The 23732-nt window shown below is 42.7% G+C and overlaps 1 protein-coding gene across 3 annotated transcripts in view; it reads right to left on the bottom strand.

Moving 5' to 3' along the window:
- The window catches only part of SLC25A20 (solute carrier family 25 member 20), a 37900-nt gene that overhangs the window by 1635 nt on the left and 12533 nt on the right, over nucleotides 1-23732 (bottom strand). For all 3 annotated transcript variants that reach the window (XM_060402016.1, XM_042235710.1, NM_001127277.1), the window contains 5 exon segments: nucleotides 22470-22597; nucleotides 19578-19668; nucleotides 1704-1821; nucleotides 861-933; nucleotides 375-484 (listed from right to left, as the gene is read on the bottom strand). In XM_060402016.1, coding sequence (XP_060257999.1) covers nucleotides 375-484; nucleotides 861-933; nucleotides 1704-1821; nucleotides 19578-19668; nucleotides 22470-22597 — 520 coding nt within the window.

Raw genomic sequence — 23732 nt, 5'->3', positions numbered from 1 at the left:
AACAATGAAATAGTCCTTCCGCTCATGTGGGGGAAGGAAGGCTGACGTGACTTCTCTCACTTTTTTTTGGTCACACTGCGCAGCATGTGGATCTTCGTTCACCAGGGATCGAACCTGTGTCCCATCTAGTGGAGTCTTAACCACTGGACCACCAAGGAAGCCCTTCTCTCAGTTACTTTATGTTTAGGCTGACAAGAAAATGAGTCTCACATTCTCAGGACACAAATGACTACATGGGAGAGTGCTGCCCAGATACTCGCTGAGAGCTACTGTGGAGAGGGAGTGTGCCTAAGACCTTAAGAGCTCCATATCCCAGGGTCAGCCAGTTTGGGGGCCCACTCCAACCCCATCCACCCCTCTTCTCCCCTACTAACCAGTCTGGAAACGGGACTTGAGCACGTCTGGGGGGATTGCCACAGCCCAGTTGAAGATCCCCGCAAAACCCCCAGCCACCAGGATCCGAGGCACGCTGAGCTCATTGACGCTGCAGAACATCAAAACACAGCCCTGGTCACACAAAGGCTGCGGGAGTAGCATTCAGATCTTCCCCCTCTGTGCAGACCTGGCGGCCACAGAGAGGGAGGCACTGGCTGGACAGAGGTGGTCCAAGGCCAAGACTCCTGTGACAAGGTAGCTGCCACTCTTTGAAGGAGGTTTTCTGTACTTGTTTCAAACCCTTGCTCCACTGGGCGAGGCACAGAGTAAGAGTATTGGTATTAGCTGGGGCTCAACAGTAACAAGAGGGAAGTAGACATGGAGACAGAAGCAGGTCCCATTTCTGCCTTCAGACCCACTAATGGGAAAGGGCAACCTACCGGTAATGAGGGAAAGTGGCTTCTAAGCTCTTCTGTTCTCCTCACCTCTTTCCCTCTGGAGTGAAGATATTTTTCAGCCACTCATATGTCATGAAATACATGCCACTGGCTGGAACATCTGTTAGTGGAAAGAAAGATGTAAAATAAATGACAGAAAATCCTCACAGATTTCTTGATCTTAGGAGAGCCAACCTTGGCATTGGACCCTTGAAGGTTTCCTGAGAAGTTCCTCAGCAGCACTTCCTACCTGCAGTGATCAGAGGTGGCTCTGGGGCCAGCACCAGTGTCAGTGAGCACAAACAAGCATGACACTATTTCACCTTCAGAGGCCCTCTGAGTGGTCCCCACTAACATGCCCACTCCAAGCAGTTTTAACTGGAGCTAACATCTGGCCTTCCTCCAAGCTGCCATCTCAGGGCTATCTCTGATGCCTGGTGCCACCCCAGTAGGACATGCCTCTCAAGCCAAATAGAGCTCCACTGTTACTAAGTCATTCTTTTTTTTTTTTTTTTTTCTGGCTGCACCACATGGCACCAGGGATCAAACCCATGCCCCATGCATTGGAAGCTTGGAGTCTTAACCACAGACCACCAGGGAAGCCTCCTATGTTATTCTTTTTTCCCACTTATCCCTCCAGCCATGATTTCCATCTACTTGCTACTGCTACTGTCATGATTTCCACCCCTGAGGGCCAGCCTACCAGAAGGATGGAAGGTCCCCCCATTCTCATGCGTGTCCATGCTGGCCAGAGGTGAAATGGCCTAAAACCAGGACACACCGTGCCAGCCCTGTCAAGGCTGTGGCATGTATGGTGCCAAGGCTAATCCAGAGATCCAGGCAAGGCCTCCCAGTGGCAAATCCACCACAGGTGGAGGGCTCAAAGGTTACCTCGCATGAGTGTGAGTACAGTCCCCTTGTAGATCCCTCGGATCCCAGCCTCCTTGTATAGCTTCTTCGCACAGTCCAAAGGACCAGCGTACTTGGTCTCCCCTGAAGAAGCCTGAATCTGAGAGGGAGGAAAGAATCATCAAGTCAGCAAGAGCAACATCCAAGTCAACAGACTCAGCAGGCTACGGAAAATTACATAGTGAGTGTGCCAGTGGTCATTATGCGTTAGATCAATGAAAGACGTCACTGCCAAATCGACAGTTGTTTAGAATGTATAATATTGGTGGAAATCACTATGAAATAAGGTTAGGTGAAAATATGACAAAATATATACACATTGATTAGGAAAAAATAAAAAACAGCAGAAGAATTGGAAAGTAACTTGAAAAATAAATTCCCAAGTATCTTTATCCCCAATAAAGGTAGTTGGAAGTTCTAGAAAGGACTAGACAAATATTTCAGTCATTTACTTATTCATTCAACAAATATCCATGGAAAACTAAATCCATTCCAAGCTCTAAGTGATCATGAAGCTTGGTTAAGAGAAGGTAAACTGGAAATTGTATTCAGAGTTCTAAGTGCTTGGACAGAGGTCCTGTGCAGAGCCAGGGGACAGCCAAGGAGAGGCCCTCTGTCCCAGTCTCTTAATTAATTAAGAAAATTAAATGTACATTAATTTTTAAAAATACCATCCTTGTAGAGAAGAGGGACAAAAGGAAGCAAATGTAGAAACATATGGGAAACCTATTGAAAATATGTTCATTTCCCCAAGAGCCCAGGGCCTGAGGGCAAGCAGGAGGTATTCCAGAAAAGATCTGAGAGAAAGAGAGCCTGTACAGGATCCAAAGCAAGTACAGAGTCAAGAGGAATCCAAACATATGAGGGCATCAACCAAAGAGTAATTAAAGTTGGAAAGGGAGTTCAGATTTAAGAGTTCCCAAGGAGAAATGGTTACAAAGTAAATATATAAATCCGACAATTTTTGTACATACCAACAACTAGTGGAAGAATAATGGAAAAGAATCTCATTCAAAATAACAAAATATATGTGCATCAAGCCATAGGATTGGTGTAAATAAAACTCTAAAACCTTTCCAAGGGATATAAAAGAAGAGGTGAATAAAAAGAGAGTAAGAGTTTTGTTGGGCTTCCCTGGTGGCACACTAGTAAAGAATCCATCTGCCAATGCAGGAGACGCGGTGTGACCCCTGGGTCAGGAAGATCCCCTGGAGAAGAAAAGAGCACCCACTCGAGGATTCTTGCCTGGAAAATTCCATGGACAGAGGAACCTTGAGGGCTACAGTCCATGGGGTCTCAAAAGAGTAAGATGTGACTTGGCAACAGCAGAACAACAACAACAGTTCTGGTTAGGAAAAGTTTTCAATCAGAAAGATGTCAATTTCTCTAAAAATAATAAACTTAAGACAATGTCAGCTGAGTATCAGTGGCTTTTATTTATTTATTTATTTATTTTTTCTATGCTCCAACTACTTTATTCATTATCATAAATTTCAGAAGTCATTTTTTAATAATGTATTTCAAACAAAGATATTTTATTTTCATTTTAACAATTAAAAATTTTACAGCCATATCTCTTCAAAATATATTCTGCAGTTTGTTACAGTGAAGGTGATCACTTAGTGGTTAACAAACGAGAGAATGAATTTACTCTGGATTTCGCTTGTCACTGCTATCATGTACCTTTAGGAATTATGATATGTGGGGTTGGAAACAAAAGGCCGTGAATAATCCACAATTTCAGACATCTAGTACATGTTCTAAAAAATACTGTCATAAGGACTTTGCATTAAGAAGGAAGAGGGAAAAAAAACCCTTTATCGTGTCCCCAGTTTCAGCTCTTACCATTTTTGTGCCCTAATAAGCATTCAATTCTAGAGTCAGACACATTTGGATTCAAATTCTTGCTCTTCCATTACTGTAACTATACATTTGAATAAGTTATTAAACTGTTTCTGGGCCTCAGCTTCCTACTCTGAAAAATGGACACAACGATACTCCAAAGGAACCACTTAGTAACAGGATCTAACATCACGCTTTAATGTTACATTAATTAGATGTTCTATAAATATTGAGTTCACTTTCCTTGAAGTCAATTGGTACATGTCTTCAAAATCTGGCTCACTGAGCCTGTGTCTCACCAAATATCTTTTTCAAAGTCTAGCAATGTCTTAGTCCATTTAGGTTGCTATAATAAAATATCACAGACAGGGAGACTTGTACACAGGAAAACTTTCTCACACTTCTGGAGGCTAGGAAGTCTAAGATCAAGGTGCCAGAGGGTCAGGTAAAGGCATTCTTCCTGGTTCATAGCTGGCACTTTTTCCTGTCTCACATGGTGGGTGGCTTTAAGGGGCTCCCTGGGATCTTTTTTAAGGGTACTTACTAATTCTACTCATGAGGTCTTTACCCTCATGAACAAATCACTTCCCAAAAGCTCTACCTTCTAATACCATCACAGTGGGCACTAGAATTCCAACATGGGAATTTCAAAAGGATTACAAACATTCAGACCAAAACAAGGAATCTACTACAAAAGCTAAGTGTCAAAACAGTGGAATCTGACAGAAATCAACACGATATTGTAAAGCAATTATCCTTCAATTAAAAATAAATTTAATTATATAAAAAACAGTGGAATCAGACTGAGTTATCTTGAACAGATAACATCAACTTTCCAAGTCTGTAACTTTATCAGTAAGATAGACATACAGCTTATTAGATGAGAATAGGATTCTCCCTCTTGGCATCTATACACATTTGGTCTGGATCATTCTTCCTAGCAAGAGGCTTTCCTGTGCACTTGTTGTTTAGCAGCATGACTGGCCCCTACCCAGTAGATGCTATGAACAGTTCCACAAGCAAAACATGTTTTAGCAATTAAAAACTGTCTCTGCTGCTGCTGCTGCTGCTAAGTTGCTCTAGTCATGTCCGACTCTGTGAGACCCCAGAGACGGCAGCCCACCAGGCTCCCTCGTCCCTGGGATTCTCCAGGCAAGAACACTGGAGTGGGTTGCCATTTCCTTCTCCATACCAGTGGCTTTCAAAACAAAATATAACTTCCCCAGATGATCCTGCCACAGGTGAACCTGGTAAGTCTGAGGAACGGCAGGGTGGCCCATGTTATCAGAGGATGCTAGAGCTGACTCACAGTGACCTGCGGGGACAAAGAGGATGGAGCACGGAAGTGACATAGTAACAGAATCCGCTCACTGTTACGTACGGTACAGACTATAAATAGGGAGACAAGTAAGGACGACCTTACAGGCACCCAGCACAGTGATGAAGGTGACCTGGGGCCACGTGGTTTACAGAGGAGGTGGTGGGAAGGAGTAGATTCGGGATACGGTAAAAGCCAGCTTAATTGGTCAACAAACGGCATGTGTACAATGAGATAAAAAGGAATCTAGGAGAACTCTGGGGCTTTAGGGCTGAACAACTAGACAGATGGTATTGCCCCCAACAGAGCTGTAGAAGGCTGTAAGTGAAGCAAGTACTGAGGAAGACCAGGAGTTCAGCTTTGCACATGGGGACTTTGAGGTGCCTATTAGTGTCCAGTGGGAATACTGGATGAACTAGTCCAGATTGCAGGAAAAATCTGAGCTGGTGATACAAATTGGAAAATCATCATCATACAGATTGTGTCTAAATATCATGAGACAAGAAGAAATCATCAGTGAGATGAGTGTAATAGCACTGAGTCTCGTGCTCATGAACATTAAAAGATCGAGAAGATGATGACTGATCAACAAAAGACATAGAGAAGGAGCAGCCAAGTAGGTAGAAAATCAGGAGAGAAGCCAAGTGAAGATACCTCTTCAAGGAAGAGTAGGGGACCAGTTGAGTCCAATCAAGATGGATCAATGTCCAGGTCCAAGAACTGAACACTGGACTTAGTGTAAAAGTCACTAGTGACCTTGATAAAAGTAGTTTTGTTAGCGTTGTGAGGCAAAAGCCAGTCTGATGTATGTTTAACTATTAGAGAAGAGGTACTGGAGACAAAGAGTGGGGAAAAATCAACAAAAATGAAAAACTTTTCAAAGAGTTTCAATGTAAGAGGGAGTAAAGACCGAGCTTCCTTGATGAAAGGATAAAGAATCTGCCTGCAATGCAGGAGACACAGGAGATTCGGGTTTGATCCCTGGGTCAGGAAGATGCCCTGGAGGAGGAAATGGCAACCCACTTCAGTATTCTTGCCTGAAGAATCCCATGGACAGATAAGCCTGGCGGGCTACAGTCCATGGGGTCACAAAGAGTCAGACATGACTGAGTGACTAAGTACCCGTGCACAACCATGCACAGAGCAAAGTCAGGAAGTCCAGAAATGGAGCTGGATGGTAAAAGAGAGAAGTCTGTATTTTTAAGGCGAAAACAGAAGCAGGTTCATGCCTTTATTGCCAAAGAGAACAATCTACTGGAAAGTAAAAACTGATGTTGAAGGAGAGAAAGAAGAACTGCTGAAACAAGGTCTCTGAATGGGCAAGAGGGGTTAGGAGGTGGGGTCAAGCAGAAGCAGAAGCATGGGCCATTCTTGGTGGAAACAGGCCAGGCAGCCACAGATGCAGTCAGGTACCAGTGGGGCAGTGGAGGGCATTTGGTAAAGTTCTCTTCTGGTGGGTTTTTTCTCTGTGAAGTAGAAAGCCAGGTCATCTGGTGAGAGGGTTGGGTTTGAGAAGAGAAGAGAGGTACAAAGTAGCCACCCAGCAGAGTGGAGGAGTGCACAGGGACTGTCTTATCTAGGAGCAGAAATCAGGGGGACTTCCCTGGTGGTCCAATGGTTGAGAGTCCACCTGCCAATGTGGGGGATACGGGTTTAATCCCCGGTTTGGGAACTAAAACCCCACCTGCCATGGAGCAACTGGGCCCGTAGGCCATAATTACTGAAGCCCACGTGCCTGGAGCCTGTGATCTGCAGCAAGAGAAGCCACTACAACTAGAGAAAGCCCTTGAGCAGCAACGAAGACTAGCACAGCCAAAACTAACTAACTAAAGTAATTAATCAAAAAAAAAAAAAAAAAGGACTTCAGGCATAAAAGAAAAGGAAGAAGCCATGATGGAAAACGCTAATGGACAAGGCTACTGAAAATAAACATTCACTAACTCAAAATCAATATACATACTTCTAGCAAGTCTTTATTCTTCCTGCTAAATACCAAAGAAAAAAACAGCCCTAACATTATTTGTTTTAAACAAATATAAGAGGGCTCTGAGAATTTGGAGAGGAGAAGCAGACTCACTAAGGACTTTCGGCCTTGAGCAATGACATCATGGTGAATTCCCTGTATATTCTCATTTGACATATCTCAGACTTGAGGCAAAAGATATTGGTGATCCAGGAATGCCAACAGGCACAGACTAAAAAGGCCCAATGAAAGCCTGCATTCCCTAGATAAAGGATCAGAAAAGGAACAGCCTAGAAAGACAGAACATCTTTAGACAAAAAGCACTGTACTCCAGCCATACATCATAGGAAAAACTGTAGCCTCACCCTCACCTACATGAGCAAAGACCATGTGGGGAGCTCGGACTTCCTCCTTTGCAGGGCTGTAACGAGGTACCCAACGTGCTGCCTGGGTGTAGTCAGAGAAGACCAAGGAGGGAATGAGGACTTTCATCCCTGACAGCTGTATCCAGGGCTCTCCTGTCCTGTGTTGTCAGCAGAGTCACTAGAACTCCCACACCCACCAAACAGTAAAAAGCAGTGCCCCACCCTCAAGTGTCAATAGAGGGCAAGTGGGGCCCCTGCACTTGTACTCACTTGGCAGTAACAAGGCAGCAGCCCTCACTTCCTACTGGCGTGGTGTCAGAGAAAGCCAACAGAAAGAGGAAGTTTATATAGGGTCCAAAATCTCAATAAAATATGCAAATATCCGGGTTCCAACTGGAAATCGCACATCATATCCTAAACCAGGAAGATCTCAAACTGAAAGAAAAAAGAAGCAGTAGAGGCCAACATCAAGATGACAGAGATGTACGAATCCTTTGACAAACATTTTAGAGCAGGCATTGTAAAAATCCTTCAATGACGAATCGTGAATATGCTTGAAATAAATTCAAAAAATTAGAAAGCCACAGCAAAGAAAGAAAATCTTCGCACAGAAATAGAAGATATGAGGAAGAACCAAATGAAAGTTTTAGAACTGAAAAACAGCCAAAATAAAAAACTCAGTGGATGGCTCGCTCAACAGTAGAATACAGAGGAGAGAGAGGAAAAAAAAAACAGCATTAGAAGACAAAACACTGGAAAATATCCAATCTGAACAAGACACAAAACAAACTGAAACAAATTAAACAGAACCTCAGGGACTGTAACTCCATGGGACTATGTCAGAAAATCTTAATATTTGTGTCCTCACAGTCCCAGAAGAAGAGAAAAGACAGTAGGACTGAACAAGTACTCAAAGAAGCAACTGCTGAAAACTCCGCAAATTTGGCAAAACATAAACATAGAGAGCTTCCCTGACAGCCCTCTGGTCAAGAATCCGCCTTGGCCCCAGGCAAATAGCAGGGAGGGAACACAGCTCCATCCAACTACAGAAAATTGGATTAAAGATTTACCGAGCATGGCCCCGCCCATCAGAACAAGACCCAGTTTCCCCCTTAGTCTCTCCCATCAGGAAGCTTCCATAAGCCTCTTATCCTTCTCCATCAGAGGGCAGACAGACTGAAAACCACAATCTCAGAAAACTAACCAATCTAATCACATGGACCACAGCTTGTCTAACTCAATGAAATTATGAGCCATGTGCGTAGGGCCACCCAAGACGGGCGGGTCATGGTGGAGAGTTCTGACAAAATGTAGTCCACTGGAGAAGGGAATGGCAAACCACTTCAGTGTTCTTGCCTTGAGAACCCCATGAACAGCATGAAAAGGCAAAACGATATGACACTGAAAGGTGAAGTCCCCAGGTCGGTAGATGCCCAATATGCTACTCTAGATCAGTGGAGACATACTGCAGAAAGAATGAAGAAACAGAGCCAAAGTAAAAACACCAGTTGTGGATGTGACTGGTAATGGAAGCAAGATCCGATGCTGTAAAGAGCAGTATTGCATAGGAACCTGGAATGTTAGGTCCAAGAATCAAGGCAAATCGGAAGTGGTCAAACAGGAGATGGTAAGAGTGAACATCGACATTTTAAGAATCAGCAAACTAAAATGGACTGGAATGGGTGAATTTAACTCAGATGACCTTTCTATCTACTACTGCGGGCAAGAATCCCTTAGAAGAAATGCAGTAGCCATCATAGTGAACAAGATAGTCCGAAATGCAGTACTTGGATGCAACCTCAAAAATGACAGAATGATCTCTGTTTGTTTCCAAGGCAAACCATTCAGTATCACAGTAATCCAAGTCTATGCCTCAACAAGAAATGCTGAAGAAGCTGAAGTTGAATGGTTCTATGAAGATCTACAAGACCTTCTAGAACTAACACCCCCCAAAAATGTCCTTTTCATTATAGGGGACTGGAATGCAATAATAGGAAGTCAAGAAACACTGGAGTAACAGGCAAATCTGGCCTTGGAGTACCGAATGAAACAGGGCAAAGGCTAATAGAGTTTTGCCAAGAGAACGCACTGGTCATAGCAAACACCCTCTTCCAACAACACAAGAGAAGACACTACACATGGACACCACCAGGTGGTCAACACTACAATCAAGTTGATTATATTCTTTGTAGCAAAAGATGGATAAGCTCTATACAGTCAGCAAAAACAAGACCGGGAGCTAACTGTCGCTCAGATCATGAACTCTTTATTGCCAAATTCAGACTTATATTGAAGAAACCACTAGACCACTCAAAGTGACAAGTGAAAGTGACAGTGAAGTCGCTCAGTCGTGTCCAACTCTTTGCGACTCCATGGACTGTAGCCTACCAGGCTCCTCCATCCATGGGATTTTCCAGGCAATAGTACTGGAGTGGGTTGCCATTTCCTTCTCCAGGAGATCTTCCCGACCCAGGGATCAAACCCAGGTCTCCTGCATTGCAGACAGACACTTTACCCTCTGAGACAACAGGGAAGTCCGAGACCATTCAGGTATGACCTAAATCAAATCCCTAACAATTATACAGTGGAAGTGACAAATAGATTCAAGGGACTAGATCTGATAGAGTGCCTGATGAACTACGGACAGAAGTGCATGACATTGTACAGGAGACAGGGAGCAAGACCATCCCCAAGAAAAAGAAATGCAAAAGAGCAAAATGGCTGTCTGCGGAGGACTTACAAATAGCTATGAAAAAAAGAGAAGCGAAAAGCAAAGGAGAAAAGGAAAGATATAAGCATCTGAATCCAGAGTTCCAAAGAATAGCAAGAAGAGATAAGAAAGCCTTCCTCAGTGATCAATGCAAAGAAATAGAGGAAAACAGTAGAATGGGAAAGACTAGAGATCTCTTCAAGAAAATTAGAGATACCAAGGGAACACTTCATGCAAAGATGGGCTCAATAAAGGACAGAAATGGTCTGGACCTAACAGAAACAGAAGATATTAAGAAGAGGTGGCAAGAATACACAGAAGAACTGTATAAAAAAGATCTTCACGACCCAGGTAATCACGATGGTGTGATCACTCACCTAGAGCCAGACATCCTGGAATGTGAAGTCAAGTGGGCCTTAGGAAGCATGACTGTGAACAAAGCTAGTGGAGGTGATGGAATTCTGGTTGAGCTCCTTCAAGTCCTAAAAGATGATGCTGTGAGAGTGCTGCACTGAATATGCCAGCAAATTTAGAAAACTCAGCAGTGGCCACAGGACTGGAAAAGGTCAGTTTTCATTTCAATCTCAAAGAAAGGCAATGCCAAAGAATGTTCAGACTGCGGCACAAAAGGCACTCACCTCACGCGCTAGTAAAGTAATGCTCAAAATTCTCCACGCCAGGCTTCAACAATACGTGAACCATGAACTTCCAGATGTTCAAGCTGGTTTTAGAAAAGGCAGAAGAACCAGAGATCAAATTGCCAACATCCGCTGGATCATCAAAAAAGCAAGAGAGTTCCAGAAAGACTATCTATTTCTGCTTTATTGACTATGCCAAAGCCTTTGGCTGTGTAGATCACAATAAACTGTGGAAAATTCTGAAAGAGATGGGAATACCAGACCACCTGATCTGCCTCTTGAGAAATCTGTATGCAGGTCAGGAAGCAACAGTTAGAACTGGACATGGAACAACAGACTGGTTCTAAGTAGGAAAAGGAGTACGTCAAGGCTATATATTGTCACCCTACTTATTTAACTTATATTCAGAATACATCATGAGAAATGCTTGGCTGGATGAAGCACAAGCTGGAATCAAGATTGCCGGGAGAAATATCAATAACCTCAGATATGCAGATGATACCACCCTATGACAGAAAGTGAAGAAGAACTATAGAGACTCTTGATGCAAGTGAAAGAGGAGAGTGAAAAAGTTGGCTTAAAGCTCAACATTCAGAAAACTAAGATCATGGCATCCGGTCCCAACACTTCATGGGAAATAGATGAAGAAACAGTGGAAACAGTTGCAGACTTTATTTTTGGGGTTCCAAAATCGCTGCAGATGGTGACTGCAGCCATGAAGTTAAAAGAGACTTACTCCTTGGAAGAAAAGTTATGACTAACCTAGACAGCATATTAAAAAGCAGAGACATTACTTTGCCAACAAAGGTCAGTAGTCATGTATGGATGTGAGAGTTGGAGTATAAAGAAAGCTGAGTGCCAAAGAATTGATGCTTTTGAACTGTGGTGTTGGAGAAGACTCTTGACAGTCCCTTGGACTGCAAGGAGATTCAACCAGTCCATCCTAAAGGAAATCAATCCTGAATATTCATTGGAAGGACTGATGCTGAAGCTGAAACTCCAATACTTTGGCCACCTGATGCAAAGAGCTGACTCATTTGAAAAGACCCTGATGCTGGGAAAGATTGAAGGCGGGAGGAGAAGGGGATGACAGAGGATGAGATGGTTGGATGGCATCACCGACTCAACGTGCATGAGTTTGAGTAAACTCTGGGAGCTGGTGATGGACAGGGAGGCCTGGTGTGCTGCAGTCCATGGGGTCACAAAGAGTCAAACATGAGTGAGTGACTGAACTGAACTGAAACATAAGAGATTTAAGAAGCTGACCCAAACCTAAACAGAATACCCCCAAATAAATCCATGCCAGAGCACATCGCAAATGAACTTACTCGAAAACTGAAAACAAAGAAAGAAGCTCAAGAGTAGCCCGAGAAAAATAACATATGGATGTGAGTTGGACCATAAGAAAGACTGAGCACTGCTGAATTTATGCTTTTGAACTCTCGAGAGGCCCTTGGACTGCAAGAAGATCAAACCAGTCAATCCTAAAGGAAAGCAGTCCTGAACATTCACTGGAAGGACTGACGCTGAAGCTGAAGCTCCAATACTTTGGCCACCTGTTGTGGAGAGCCAACTCACTGAAAAAGACCTTGATGCTGGGAAAGACTGAAGATAGGAGCAGAAGGGGGCGACAGAGGAGAAGATGTTTGGATAGCATCACTGGCTCAATGGACATGAGTTTGAACAAACTCTGGGGGATGGTGAAGGACAGAGAAGCCTTGTAGTCCATGGGGTCACAAAGAGCTGGATATGACTTAGCAACTGAAGCACAACACTGAAATATTTAGAATGACAGCAGAAACCGGGGAGGGTAGAAAGGAGTAGCACAGTATCCTTCAGGAGCTGAAAGAAAAGAACTGTCATCCCAGAATCCTATGTCAAGTGAAAATTATTCTTCAGGAATAAAGGGAAAATCAGGCATTCTTAGATGAAAGAAAACTAAGCAATTTCGTCATTCACAGATATATCCCAAGAGAATGGCTAAAGGACGTTCTTTAAACAGAAAAGAAACTATAAAAGAAGGAACTCTGGAACATCAGGAAGAACACGGTAAGCAAAAATATGGAATATTATATAATGGTAATATGAAGAACATTTACACAGTGATAAAAAGGCCAGTCCACCAAGAAGACATAGCAATTCTAAGTGTGTATACATTAAACAAAAAAATTGCAAACTATATGAAGGGACACTAACGGAATTGAAAGAAGAAACAAACTCACAGTAACAGCTGGAGATTTCGAATTCCTCCATCAACAAACAGAACAACTAGACAGAAAATCATCAAGGATAAAGACCTCAACACCATCAGCCAACAGGATATAATCAACGTTTATAGATTACGCCTCCAAACAACAGCAGCACACACATTCTTTTTAAATGCCCGTGGCACAGACAGGATAAACCATATCCAAGGCCATAAAGCAAACCTCAAGAAATTTAAAAGAATGTAAATAATACAGAATATGTTCTTCAATCACAATGGACTCAAACTGGAAATCAATAATCTCCAGCACTTGGAAACTGAACAACACTCTTCAAAGCAATTCAAAAAGGAAGTCCCAAAGGAAACTAGAAAACACACTCAACTGACTGAAAACTGAAACATATTGGAGTTTGTGGGACATAGCTAAAGCAGTGCGGAGAGGAAACTTTATAGCACTGACTGTACACTTCAGAAGAGAGGAAAGGCTTCAAACCAATATTCTAAGCTTGCACTTCAAAAGCTTTAAAAAAAGAGAGAGAGAAAAGAAAAGCAAACTAAACCCAAAAACAAGCAAAAGGAAGGAGATCATAAAAACAGAAGCAGAAACCAATGGAATTAAAAACAGAAAAATAATAAAGAAAATCAAAGAGGGGAGTTCCCTGCTGGCCTAGTGGTTAGGATTCTGGGCTTTCATTGCCATGGCCTGGTTTCAATCCCTGGTCAAGGAACTAAGATCCTACAAGCTGCATTACACAGCTGAGGAAAAAAAAAGAAAGAGAAATCTTTTTTGAAAAGATCAATAAAAACTGACAAACCTCTGGTGAGCCTGACAAAGAAAAAAGAAAGAGAAGTCACAGATTACTAATACCAGGAATAAAACAGAAGATAATACCACAGACCCAATAAAGGAGTACTACAAACAACTTTACACACACATATTTGACAACTTAGATAAAAAAAACAAAACTATCACAATTTTCCCAACAGGAAATAAGTAATTTGAATAGGCCTGTAACTTTAAAGAAAGCTGAATTCATAATTTAAAAATTTCTTCCCCGAAATCTCAAGCCTATATGATTTCACTATAAAATTCTACCAATTCTACCAAATGTTTACAGAAAAATCAACACATATTCTATACTAGAAGAGGGAACAATTCCTAATTCATTTTATGAAGCTAGTGTTACTCTGATATAAAAACCAGACAAAGACAATACAGAAAAAAATGACAGACTAATATCTCTCATGACTATAGATGAAAAATCCTTACCAAAATATAAGAAAATAGAACTCAGCAATATATAAACAGAATCATATACCAGGTTGGGGAGTTTATTCCAGTAATGAAGAATTGGTTCAGTGTTCAAAAAGCAATGGAAGTAATTCACCATATTAAGAGTTTAGGAGAAAAATCACACGATCACAGTAATAAAGGAAGAAAAAACATTTGATAAAAGTCAATATCCATAAAACTCTCAGAAAAAGAGGAAGAGAAGGTAACCTTCTCAAGTTGACAAAGAGCATCTAGCAATGTGGGAGACCTGGGTTCGATCCCTGGGCTGGGAAGATGCTCTGGAGGAGGGCATGGCAACCCACTCCAAAATTACATCTGTGTCTCTTGAACTGGTTGGAGAAGGCAATGGCACCCCACTCCAGTACTCTTGCCTGGAAAATCCTATGGACGGAGGAAACTGGTGGGCTGCAGCCCATGGGGTCGCAAAGAGTTGGACACGACTGAGCGACTTCACTTTCACTTTTCACTTTCATGCTTTGGAGAAGGAAATGGCAACCCACTCCAGTATTCTCACCTGGAGAATCCCAGGGATGGGGGAGCCTGGTGAGCTGCCGTCTATGGGGTTGCACAGAGTGGGACACGACTGAAGCAACTTAGCAGCAGCTCTTATACTGGCAGGAGGATTCTTTCCCACGGAGCCACCTGGGCTCCCTGAGATTATATTTAATGGTGAAATGCGGAATACTTCCCCATAAGATTGGGAACAAGGAAAAAGTATCCATTCTCATCAGTCTTATTCTACATGGTACTGGACATTCTAGCCAGTGAAATAAGGATATAAAAGGTAAACAGATCAGAAATGAAGAAATAAAACTGTCCGTGTTTGCAAATAACAAGATGATCTACATAGGAAATCCCAAAGAATCTAAAAAAAAAAAAATTAGAATTAATAAAAGCATTCAGGAAGGTTCACAAGATACAAAATTAACATACAAAAATCAATTGTATTTCAGGCTTCCCTGGTAGTCCAGTGGCTAAGAATCTGCCTGCCAATGCAAGGGACACTGGTTCAATCTCTGATCCAGGGAGATCCCACATGCCACAGGCAACTAAGCTCATGCGTCACAAGTACTGAGCTCATGTGCTGCAACTACTGAAGTCCAAGTGCCCTTGAGCCTGTACTCCACAACAAGAGAAGTCATTGCAATGAGCCCGCACACTGCAACTAGAGACTAGACCCCATTCACTGTGACTAGAGAAAGCCCTTGAGCAGCAACAAAGACCCAGCACAGGCAAAAATAAAAATACATATTTTTACATTTTAAAAAATCAATTGTATTTCTACAAACTAGCAATGAACACGCATACAACAAAATTAAAATTATAATACCATTTACAATGTCACTTTACAAAGGACTTAGGTGTGTAAGAAAACACATTAAGAGCTTATATGCTGAAAACTACACAATGCTGATGAAAGAAATTAAAGTTCTAAATAAATGGAGAGGTGTAACATGTCTGGGTATTGGAAGACTCAAAATAATGTGTTAATTCTCCCAAGTTGATCTACAGATTCAACATACTCTCAGCAAGAATTTTCTCAGTTTTCTAAATTATCCTAAAATTAACATGGAAATAACAAAGAAATTAGAACAGCGAGAACAGTTTTTTATTTTATTTTATTTGGCTATGTTGAGTCTTAGTTACAGCGTTGGGTCTTGGTTGCAGTGCATGGGTTCCAGGACGTGTGGGCTCAGCAGTTGTGGTCTTCAGACTTAGTTGCCCCATGGCATGTGGGATCTTAGTTCTTGGACCAGGGATCAGACCCACACCCCCTGCCCTGGAAGGCAGATTTCCAACCACTAGACCACCAGGGAAATCCCAAACAATTTTTTTTTTAAGAATAAAGTGGGAGAGATCAGTCTAGACAGTTTTAAGACTTAGCCTATGGCTATACTAATCAAGACTGTGTAATATTAGTGAAGGGAAAGATACATAAATTAATGAAAGAAAACAGAGTACACAGAAGTAGACCCACACAAATGTGCTCAACTGATTTTTAACAGAGATGCAAATGTAATTCAGTAGAATAAAGGTAAATCTCCAGGAAATGGTATGGTGCAACTGGACAGCCCCAGAGTGGGAAAAACGCTCTGACCTAATTCTCATACATGATACAAAACTTCACTCAAAATGGACTCACAAACCTAGATGGAAAAGGTAGACTATAAATAAAACTTTCAGAAAAAAGCATATAAGAAAATCTTTAGGATTTCAGGCCAGGTAAAGATTCCTTAAGATCTGATGTCCTAAACATCCAAAACCCTACCTATAAAAGAGAAATGAACAAACTGGATTCCATCAAAATTAGAGAAAATAACAAACTGGACTTCATCAAGATTTAAACATTTGCTCTAAAGACTCTGTTGAGAGGATGAAAAGCAAACTATACACTGGGAGAAAATAATATGCAAACCACATATCTGACAAAGCAATAGTATCTAGAATAATAAGGACTCTCGAAACTCAGTAATAATAATTTAAAAAATCCCAAATAATGCAGTTAGAAAATGGGCAAAACACAAGAACAGACATTTCACCAAATAGGATATCCTGATAGCAAATGAGCACATGAAAAGATATTCAACACCTTCAGCTATTAGAGGAATACAAATTAAAATGAGGTATCACTACACATCTCTCAGGATGGCTAAAATTAAGAATAGTGATGACACCAAATGTTGGTTAGGATGCACAGAAACTGGATCACTCATACCCTGCTCATGGGAATGTAAAATGATACAGTTACTCTAGAAAAAGATTGGTAGTTTCTTTAAACATGCATGGAATTTCCCTGGGGTCCAGTGGTTAAGACTCTGCACATCCACTGCAGGGGACATGGGTTCGATCCCTGGTCAGGGAGCTAAGATTACACATGCCATGTGGCGTGGGCATAAGAAACAAAAAAAGGAAACTAAACATGTAACTACCATATGACTCAGCAATCATACCTCTGGGCATTTATCCCAGAGAAATGAAGACGGATTTTCCTGGAAAAATCTCTGTACATGAATGTTTATAGCATCTTTATTTATAACAGCCCTAAACTGGAAACAACTCAGATGTCCTTCAATGGATAAAAATTAAACATATCTGTAGTACATCCATACTACGGGTCTACTAACAAGGAATGAAATATTCATACATTCCACAATCTGTACAACTCCCCAGAAAATTTACGTTAAGTTGAAAAAGCCAATCTGAAAAGGTTACATACTGTATGATTCCATTTATACATGTCTTGAAATTACAAATTAACATAAATGGAGCTCAGATTAGTGATTGCTGGGGTGGTTAAGAACTGAAGTGGAGGGACTTCCCTGGCAGTTCAGTGGTTAAGACTCCTAACTTCCAATGTAGGGAGTGTGGATTCCATCCCTGGTCAGGGAACAAAGATCCCACATGCTGTGCAGGCAGCCAAAAGAAAAAAAGGACTGGTGTGGGGAAAGGAAAATGAAAGTGGCTATTCAAGGGCTACATGAGGCATCATTGGCATGACAGAATTGTTCTGCATCTTGACTGTATCAATGTCAGTATTCCAGTTGCGATATTACACTACAGTTTTACAATACGTTACCTCTGTGGAAGAACGAGGTAAAGAGCATGTGGGATCTCTTTGTATATTTATTTCTTTTCTTCCCTTTGTATTATTTCTTACAACTGTATGTGAACCTTTAATTATCTCAAAATAAAACATTTAATCTAAACAATGCACAAAATTAAGCGACTAATGCAAAGCATCAGAAAGACTTGCCACATCTGATAAGAAATTAATAACCTTCGTATGTCCAAAGTGAATATGTCCAAAGTGTTTAGGGGGTGGAGGAGTAGGAGGTATAAACTATTGGGTGTAGACAGGCTACAAGGATGCATTGCACAACATGGGGAATAGAGCCAATATTTTGCAATAACTGTAAAAGGAGTGCAACATCTAAAAATTGTATAAAGATTTTTTTACATCAGGGACTTTCCTGGTGGTCCAGCGGTTGACTTGACACTCGCAATGGAGGGGGCACAAGGTTCCATTCCTAGTCGGAGAACTAAGATCCCATGTGTCACGTTTAATATTATTACGATAATACTAAATCAAAACATGTCTAAAGCTTTTATAAATCAAACAAACTGACAGATGAGCAAAGAATACAAACAGGCGTTTCATGAAGGATAGATATAAATAGCTAATATGAATCAAAGTACTTAAGCTCACTGACAATAAAAAGCAAGAAAAACTAAAAGAATGCAAATTTTTCACACAACACACTAGCAGAGATTGTTGATTAGATGCTGCAGAATCTGCTGGGAAGGGAGAGCTCTTCTACTGATGGGAATAGAAAGTGACAGACCTTTCTAGGAGGGCGACTTAGCAACCTACGTTACTAACACATACATTATGTGCGTGTACTCAGTCACCCAGTCACGTCTGACTCTGCGACCCCACAGGCTCCTGTCCAGGGGATTTTCCCAGGAAGAACACTGGAGTGGATTGCCATTTTCTCCTCCAGGGGATCTTCCCTACCCAGGGTTCGCACCCAAGTCTCCTGCATTGGCAGGCGGATTCTTTACCACTAAACCACCAGGAAACCCAACATGCATTGAAAATTCTTTTAAAAGTATGTATCTTTAAATATACCAATTTCAAGTCTAGACATTTATCCTAAGAAAATAATAAGGAACACATACAGAGACTTATTCATAAGATGTTCACTATGATATATAATTTGGATTATCCCCAGATAAAGGATTATTGGGTAAATTACAGCCCTGAATTGAAATAAAGCACAGAAAATGACGTCTGAGAAAAATAATCACAAAAATATTGTGACATAGCAAATGAAAAAAGCTGGCTACAAAACTACGGCAGTATGTGACCCCAATTTTATTTCAAAAGATAAATTTTTAAAAATACACATGTTTACTAAAAAGATGAAGAATTCACACAGAAAGTATAATGGTGGTTACCTCATGGGTGATAAATACATTGTTTTCTTTATGCTTCTCTGCATTACCAAAATTTTTCTAGCAAAGGCTATGTATTAAATTGCTTCGGCCATTAGAAGAAAAAAGCAGTACTGCTTTTTTTTAAAGGGAGCCCCGTGTAGTAAGGCAGGCAGCCAGTTCACAGCCTTAGCCTGGGAACAAGCCCAGACACTCTAAGGGCACTGAGCCTTTGGGCAGTGGGCGGAGACAGACGATGTTGAGCAAGAGCAGCCTCCCTTCCACCTCTGAAGACACGCGACTCACTTTCTGGAGTTCCTGAAGTAGCTGCTAACAAGGGTGGATAAGTCTGAACTGACCCATCACAGGAGTGACATCTGGTTCATTTGTTACACTGTCCTGGTTCTTGACTCTAGTACAACTGCTTCCATGTTCCTGAAAACCTTGAAACTGTTTGCACACCTGATCTGAAGCCTTTATAAAGGGTAAAAGGACATACACATCCACACAAAATTGTATACCCAGTAGAAAAGCTAGCCGCCAGCCTCCAAACAATATCTCCCCCAACCCTGATCACATCCTCACCTGTAACAAGCACTTGATCCGCTCTCCAGGGGTCATAATTCCTGTGGTGAACACTCCAGATAACATCCCAGCTGCAAATATCTGGGGGTAGCTGTATTGAAAACAAAAACAAGAGGCAAGAACCTGTGACTAACTACTCAGAACAGAAGCAGCCCCAGCAAAGAAAAAAAAATCAAATTAAGTACTCGGACTGGGCGGAAGTCCAGCATAAATAGATTATGTTTCACACCAAAGCCAAGTTCTATGCATATTCTGACGTCAAATTTCCCAGGGCAGGGGTCTCAGTGCTGAGAACAATATAAGCTTGGTCACAAGGCCCACGGGCACACTCATATGGCCTCAGTCACAGGAGAGGCTCCCCTGGCCAGCCATGTGGTGACTATGGACGAGTTTCCAGGCCTCTCTGAGCCTTCATCTGCAAAGTTCAGGGTTGTTGTGAGAATTGGCCTATAACCCAGGATGTAGATCTCGGTTAACCCCAGATCTCCAATCTCTCCTTCTCTGGATCACCAAGAGCCTGATAACATTTAAAGCAGAGACTCACACAGGACAGCGTCAAGGCCAGGGCAATGGCTGTGGCCATATCCACAGGCCAAGTTGTGAGGTATGTGCTGTAAGCTGCTGGGAAATGCCCTGTCAGGGATGGTACCCAATCAGGTGTGATGGGTCCTATGGCTTCTGTGCAGAGAACAGTCCTTCAGTGGCCAGAGATCTGGATCCTCACCGTGGCCCTCACAGAATGAACCATACTGAGTATATGGAGGAACTGGAGGCTCCTAGCATCACTGCCTATGCCGCCCCTGACATCTCCTTTTCTTTCCAAGATTAAGGAAAATCTGGTCTCCAGGCAGACTGGTCTCAGAGGCAATGGATTTCAACAGAGTTCCCACAATTGAAAACAAGTTGCTGAAAAGCTTCACCCTCTTGCCTGACCCTCAAGCCCCTCCGACCCCAGGCCTCCGGAAGCTGAACCTTCAGGACTATCACACCCCACAAGGAGCCCAAAATCTGGAGAAGAGATGTCAAATGGAGATAGGGAGACATCCACTTCCAGTCCTGACATCAAGTTTCCCAGGGCAGGGGTCTCAGTGCCAAGAGCGATACAACCTTGGTCACGAGGCAGGGCACTGGTCTCAATGGCTGTTTTTCCCATGCACTCACCCCAGACAGGCCTCACACAACCACCTCAGGCATGCAAGCCCAGCACACAGGCTGTTCGCTCAACCACTGAGCTGTTTGCTCAACTGCTTTCATGCCTGGCCTCCTTCACAGTTTCAGTTCACACTGCTGTCCCCAAGAGGCACCCTTTCAGCGATAGAACTTCCCCTCGTGAGACCAACATCTCTTCTTCCATGGATGCCCAGACCTTAGGCTGCACATATCTCCTGGGACTGGGGACTCTCCTCTGAACAGGGTCTCTGCATGTACGCAGGGTACCATGGGTGGCCCATTCCGCCACCCCTCACTCACCCCAGGGAAGCATCTGTGAGGTCTGGACCTCCGAGCTTCCATCCAAGGTCCTGGTAATGTTCCTTTCTGTACTATGCCCAAATACTACAGTGGGGAGGAGAAGGTGGCAGGGTTGACATTCAGGATTCAGAACATGGAAGGATTATGGGGCAGGGATCAGAGTATCTCAACCTTCGCTCAGGCAGGAAGGGTATTTCTCTGAGCACTGATGTGACGGTACAGGGAATACAACCCACAGGCTGAGGCAGTAGCAGTCACCCCATGAACATTCTTGGGCATGGCCCTGGTTCATGATACAGCTGTGAGCTAGCATATGAGCTAAAAGCCCAGATGCTCAGAGAGGACATGTGTCCATAGGTTATTTGGACTACCACAGCCAAATGCATGGCCTTCCCTAGTGGCCCAGGGGCTAAGGTGCCACATTCCCAAGGCAGGGGGCCCAAGTTTGATCCTTGGTCAGGGGACTAGACTCATCGCAGCCAAATAAATAAAAATATACATTAAAAAAAAGTCAAACACAGCTTCCAAAGGACCCCACCCCTACACTCACATTTGGGGCTACCTATGGCTTTTTATAGAAGCTGGCCACATTCAGAGAGTCACGGGGACTCCAGAAATAGTTTCATGTTACGAGCATTTCTATTGATGCCTCGCCCCTTACTCAGCCTGCTGCGGCCTGAAGTAGTGATCGAAGTCAACCACAGGGCACCCTGGGCTCCCTCCCTTGAGCTCTAGAATCTAAGCTTGGCCAGCTGCTGTGGGCCCTGTGCTGCGTGCAGCCCCACCCAGCAGGTGTCATCCCAGACTGAGTGTGCCTTGTCATTCTGGGTGTCAACTCAGCATGCCCTGCACCCCAAGAAGCCCGTTTTCATTCACTGCTTTGTCAGTTCTGAGCCCTAATTCTACCTCATCTGCCTCTCCATACCCAAATCCAACTTCTGAAAGTCTACTGGAAAGAAACACTAATTTCTTTCCCTGCAACAGAGACACCAATACTTGGAAATAATTATAATCATGTTACGAAAATGAAGGAAGACAGAAGCTGAAACCTTCCCTTCTCCCATCCAGGGGATGAGAAAGAAGGCTGCTGCGGTCATTACTGTAGCACCAGGTACTTTGGTGGTATCTGATACACATTTTAGCATTCGGACCTCCCAGTGCTGTGGGGCTGGTATTACTAATATTCCCAGTAAGCAAGACTACTTCATATAAGAAATGACGACAATCTAGTAAGGGGGGTTGGGGGAGGGCTTTGGGTTTTATCTTTTCCCCTGTTGGTCCACAGGGCAAAGGAAACCCAAGTACCTCCCTGATATGGAGAAGAGGACAGCCATTGCCGGTCTGACAGTTCTTTCCTGTAGCCTGCATCACATCACCGGCAGAATAGCATCGCGTGCTCCGGGCTAGTAAGTAAGTACTCACCTGAGCACATCCTCTGGGTGTTTCTGTTGCAGTTTCTTCCCCAAACCAAACCCAAAGAAGCAGACAGCAAACATGGGGGTGACCCCGACGATGGGGGCAGCCATGCCCCGATATAGACCCCTGATGCCCTGCAAGGAAGCATAGGAGGGGAAGCTGTTTACAGACACAACTAACATCTACATCACTGAAGCATGGAAGCAGCGTGTCCTCTGACCTGTGGCCTCCTTTCCCCAAGCAAGGAGAGCTTTAAAAGGAAGACTCTTCCCACATTTATCAGAAAAGGTTGTCTTCTTATATATACTGTTGGAGAAACTAAAAACAGCTTCTAGTCTGGAAGGCAAACTGGCAACATGTAGCTTACACTTCCCTCAGAAAACTACCTGTCTAGAAACATATTCTAAGGGAATACTCAAAGATATAAAAAAGAATGACATCAGGCATTTATTACACACTGCATTTTGGAACATTCCCAAATAGGAGATTAATGAGATAAATTACGAAAACCTCATATTGGACTATCACACAGCCATACAATCACATTGTAACATGAGATTACTAAATTGGTTAAAAAAAAAAAAAAAAGGCAGGCTACAAAACAGAATGTACAATGTGACTTGATTGGGAGTGAGATACAGGTGCTTAAGAAATTTTTTTTTGGGGGGGGAGGCTGCATGTATCTTTTTTTCTCACATTAAAATTTTTAAATATAAATTTATTTTAATTGGAGGTTAATTACACAAATTTTTGTATTTCCTAAGAATTAGGATCTGAGGGGAGTGGCCTAGTGGTTAGCATTCTGGGCTTTCACTGTGGTGGTCTGGGTTCGGTCCTGGGTTGGGGAACTGAGATCACTCAAGCCACCCAGTATGCCCCCTCCCAAAAAAGACATAAGATTCTTATTGTTAAAAACAATAGCAAGACTGCACATCAATTTTCACCAGTACATTTAGATAATGAAACTGACTATGTAGTAGCCAATAAACAGACAGACAAATAGACAATCCAACCAAACAAGTTAGTACAACAAGGACAAGGAAGATCTGGGACCCAGAGACCAAGGGTTTGGCCCAAGAGAGGGGAGGGGTGTTCCCAGGAAGGTGTTGGGTACAGCAGGCCTGGGAAGAAGCCAGTTGACATGGGAGTATGAGACCCAGGACTCCAGGAGGAGTTTATTTGTTTTATAAGAAAAACAAAGCAAACAACAAACAGGCAGTGTGAAAAACCAAACAAAAGCATTCTACAGCACCTTTAGGACGCAGGATG

This window comes from Ovis aries, chromosome 19, assembly GCF_016772045.2.
Source record: "Ovis aries strain OAR_USU_Benz2616 breed Rambouillet chromosome 19, ARS-UI_Ramb_v3.0, whole genome shotgun sequence".
Taxonomy (NCBI): Eukaryota; Metazoa; Chordata; class Mammalia; order Artiodactyla; family Bovidae; genus Ovis; species Ovis aries.
The sequence above is the reverse complement of the archived record's forward strand: the minus strand, read 5'-3'. Positions and strand labels throughout refer to the sequence as shown.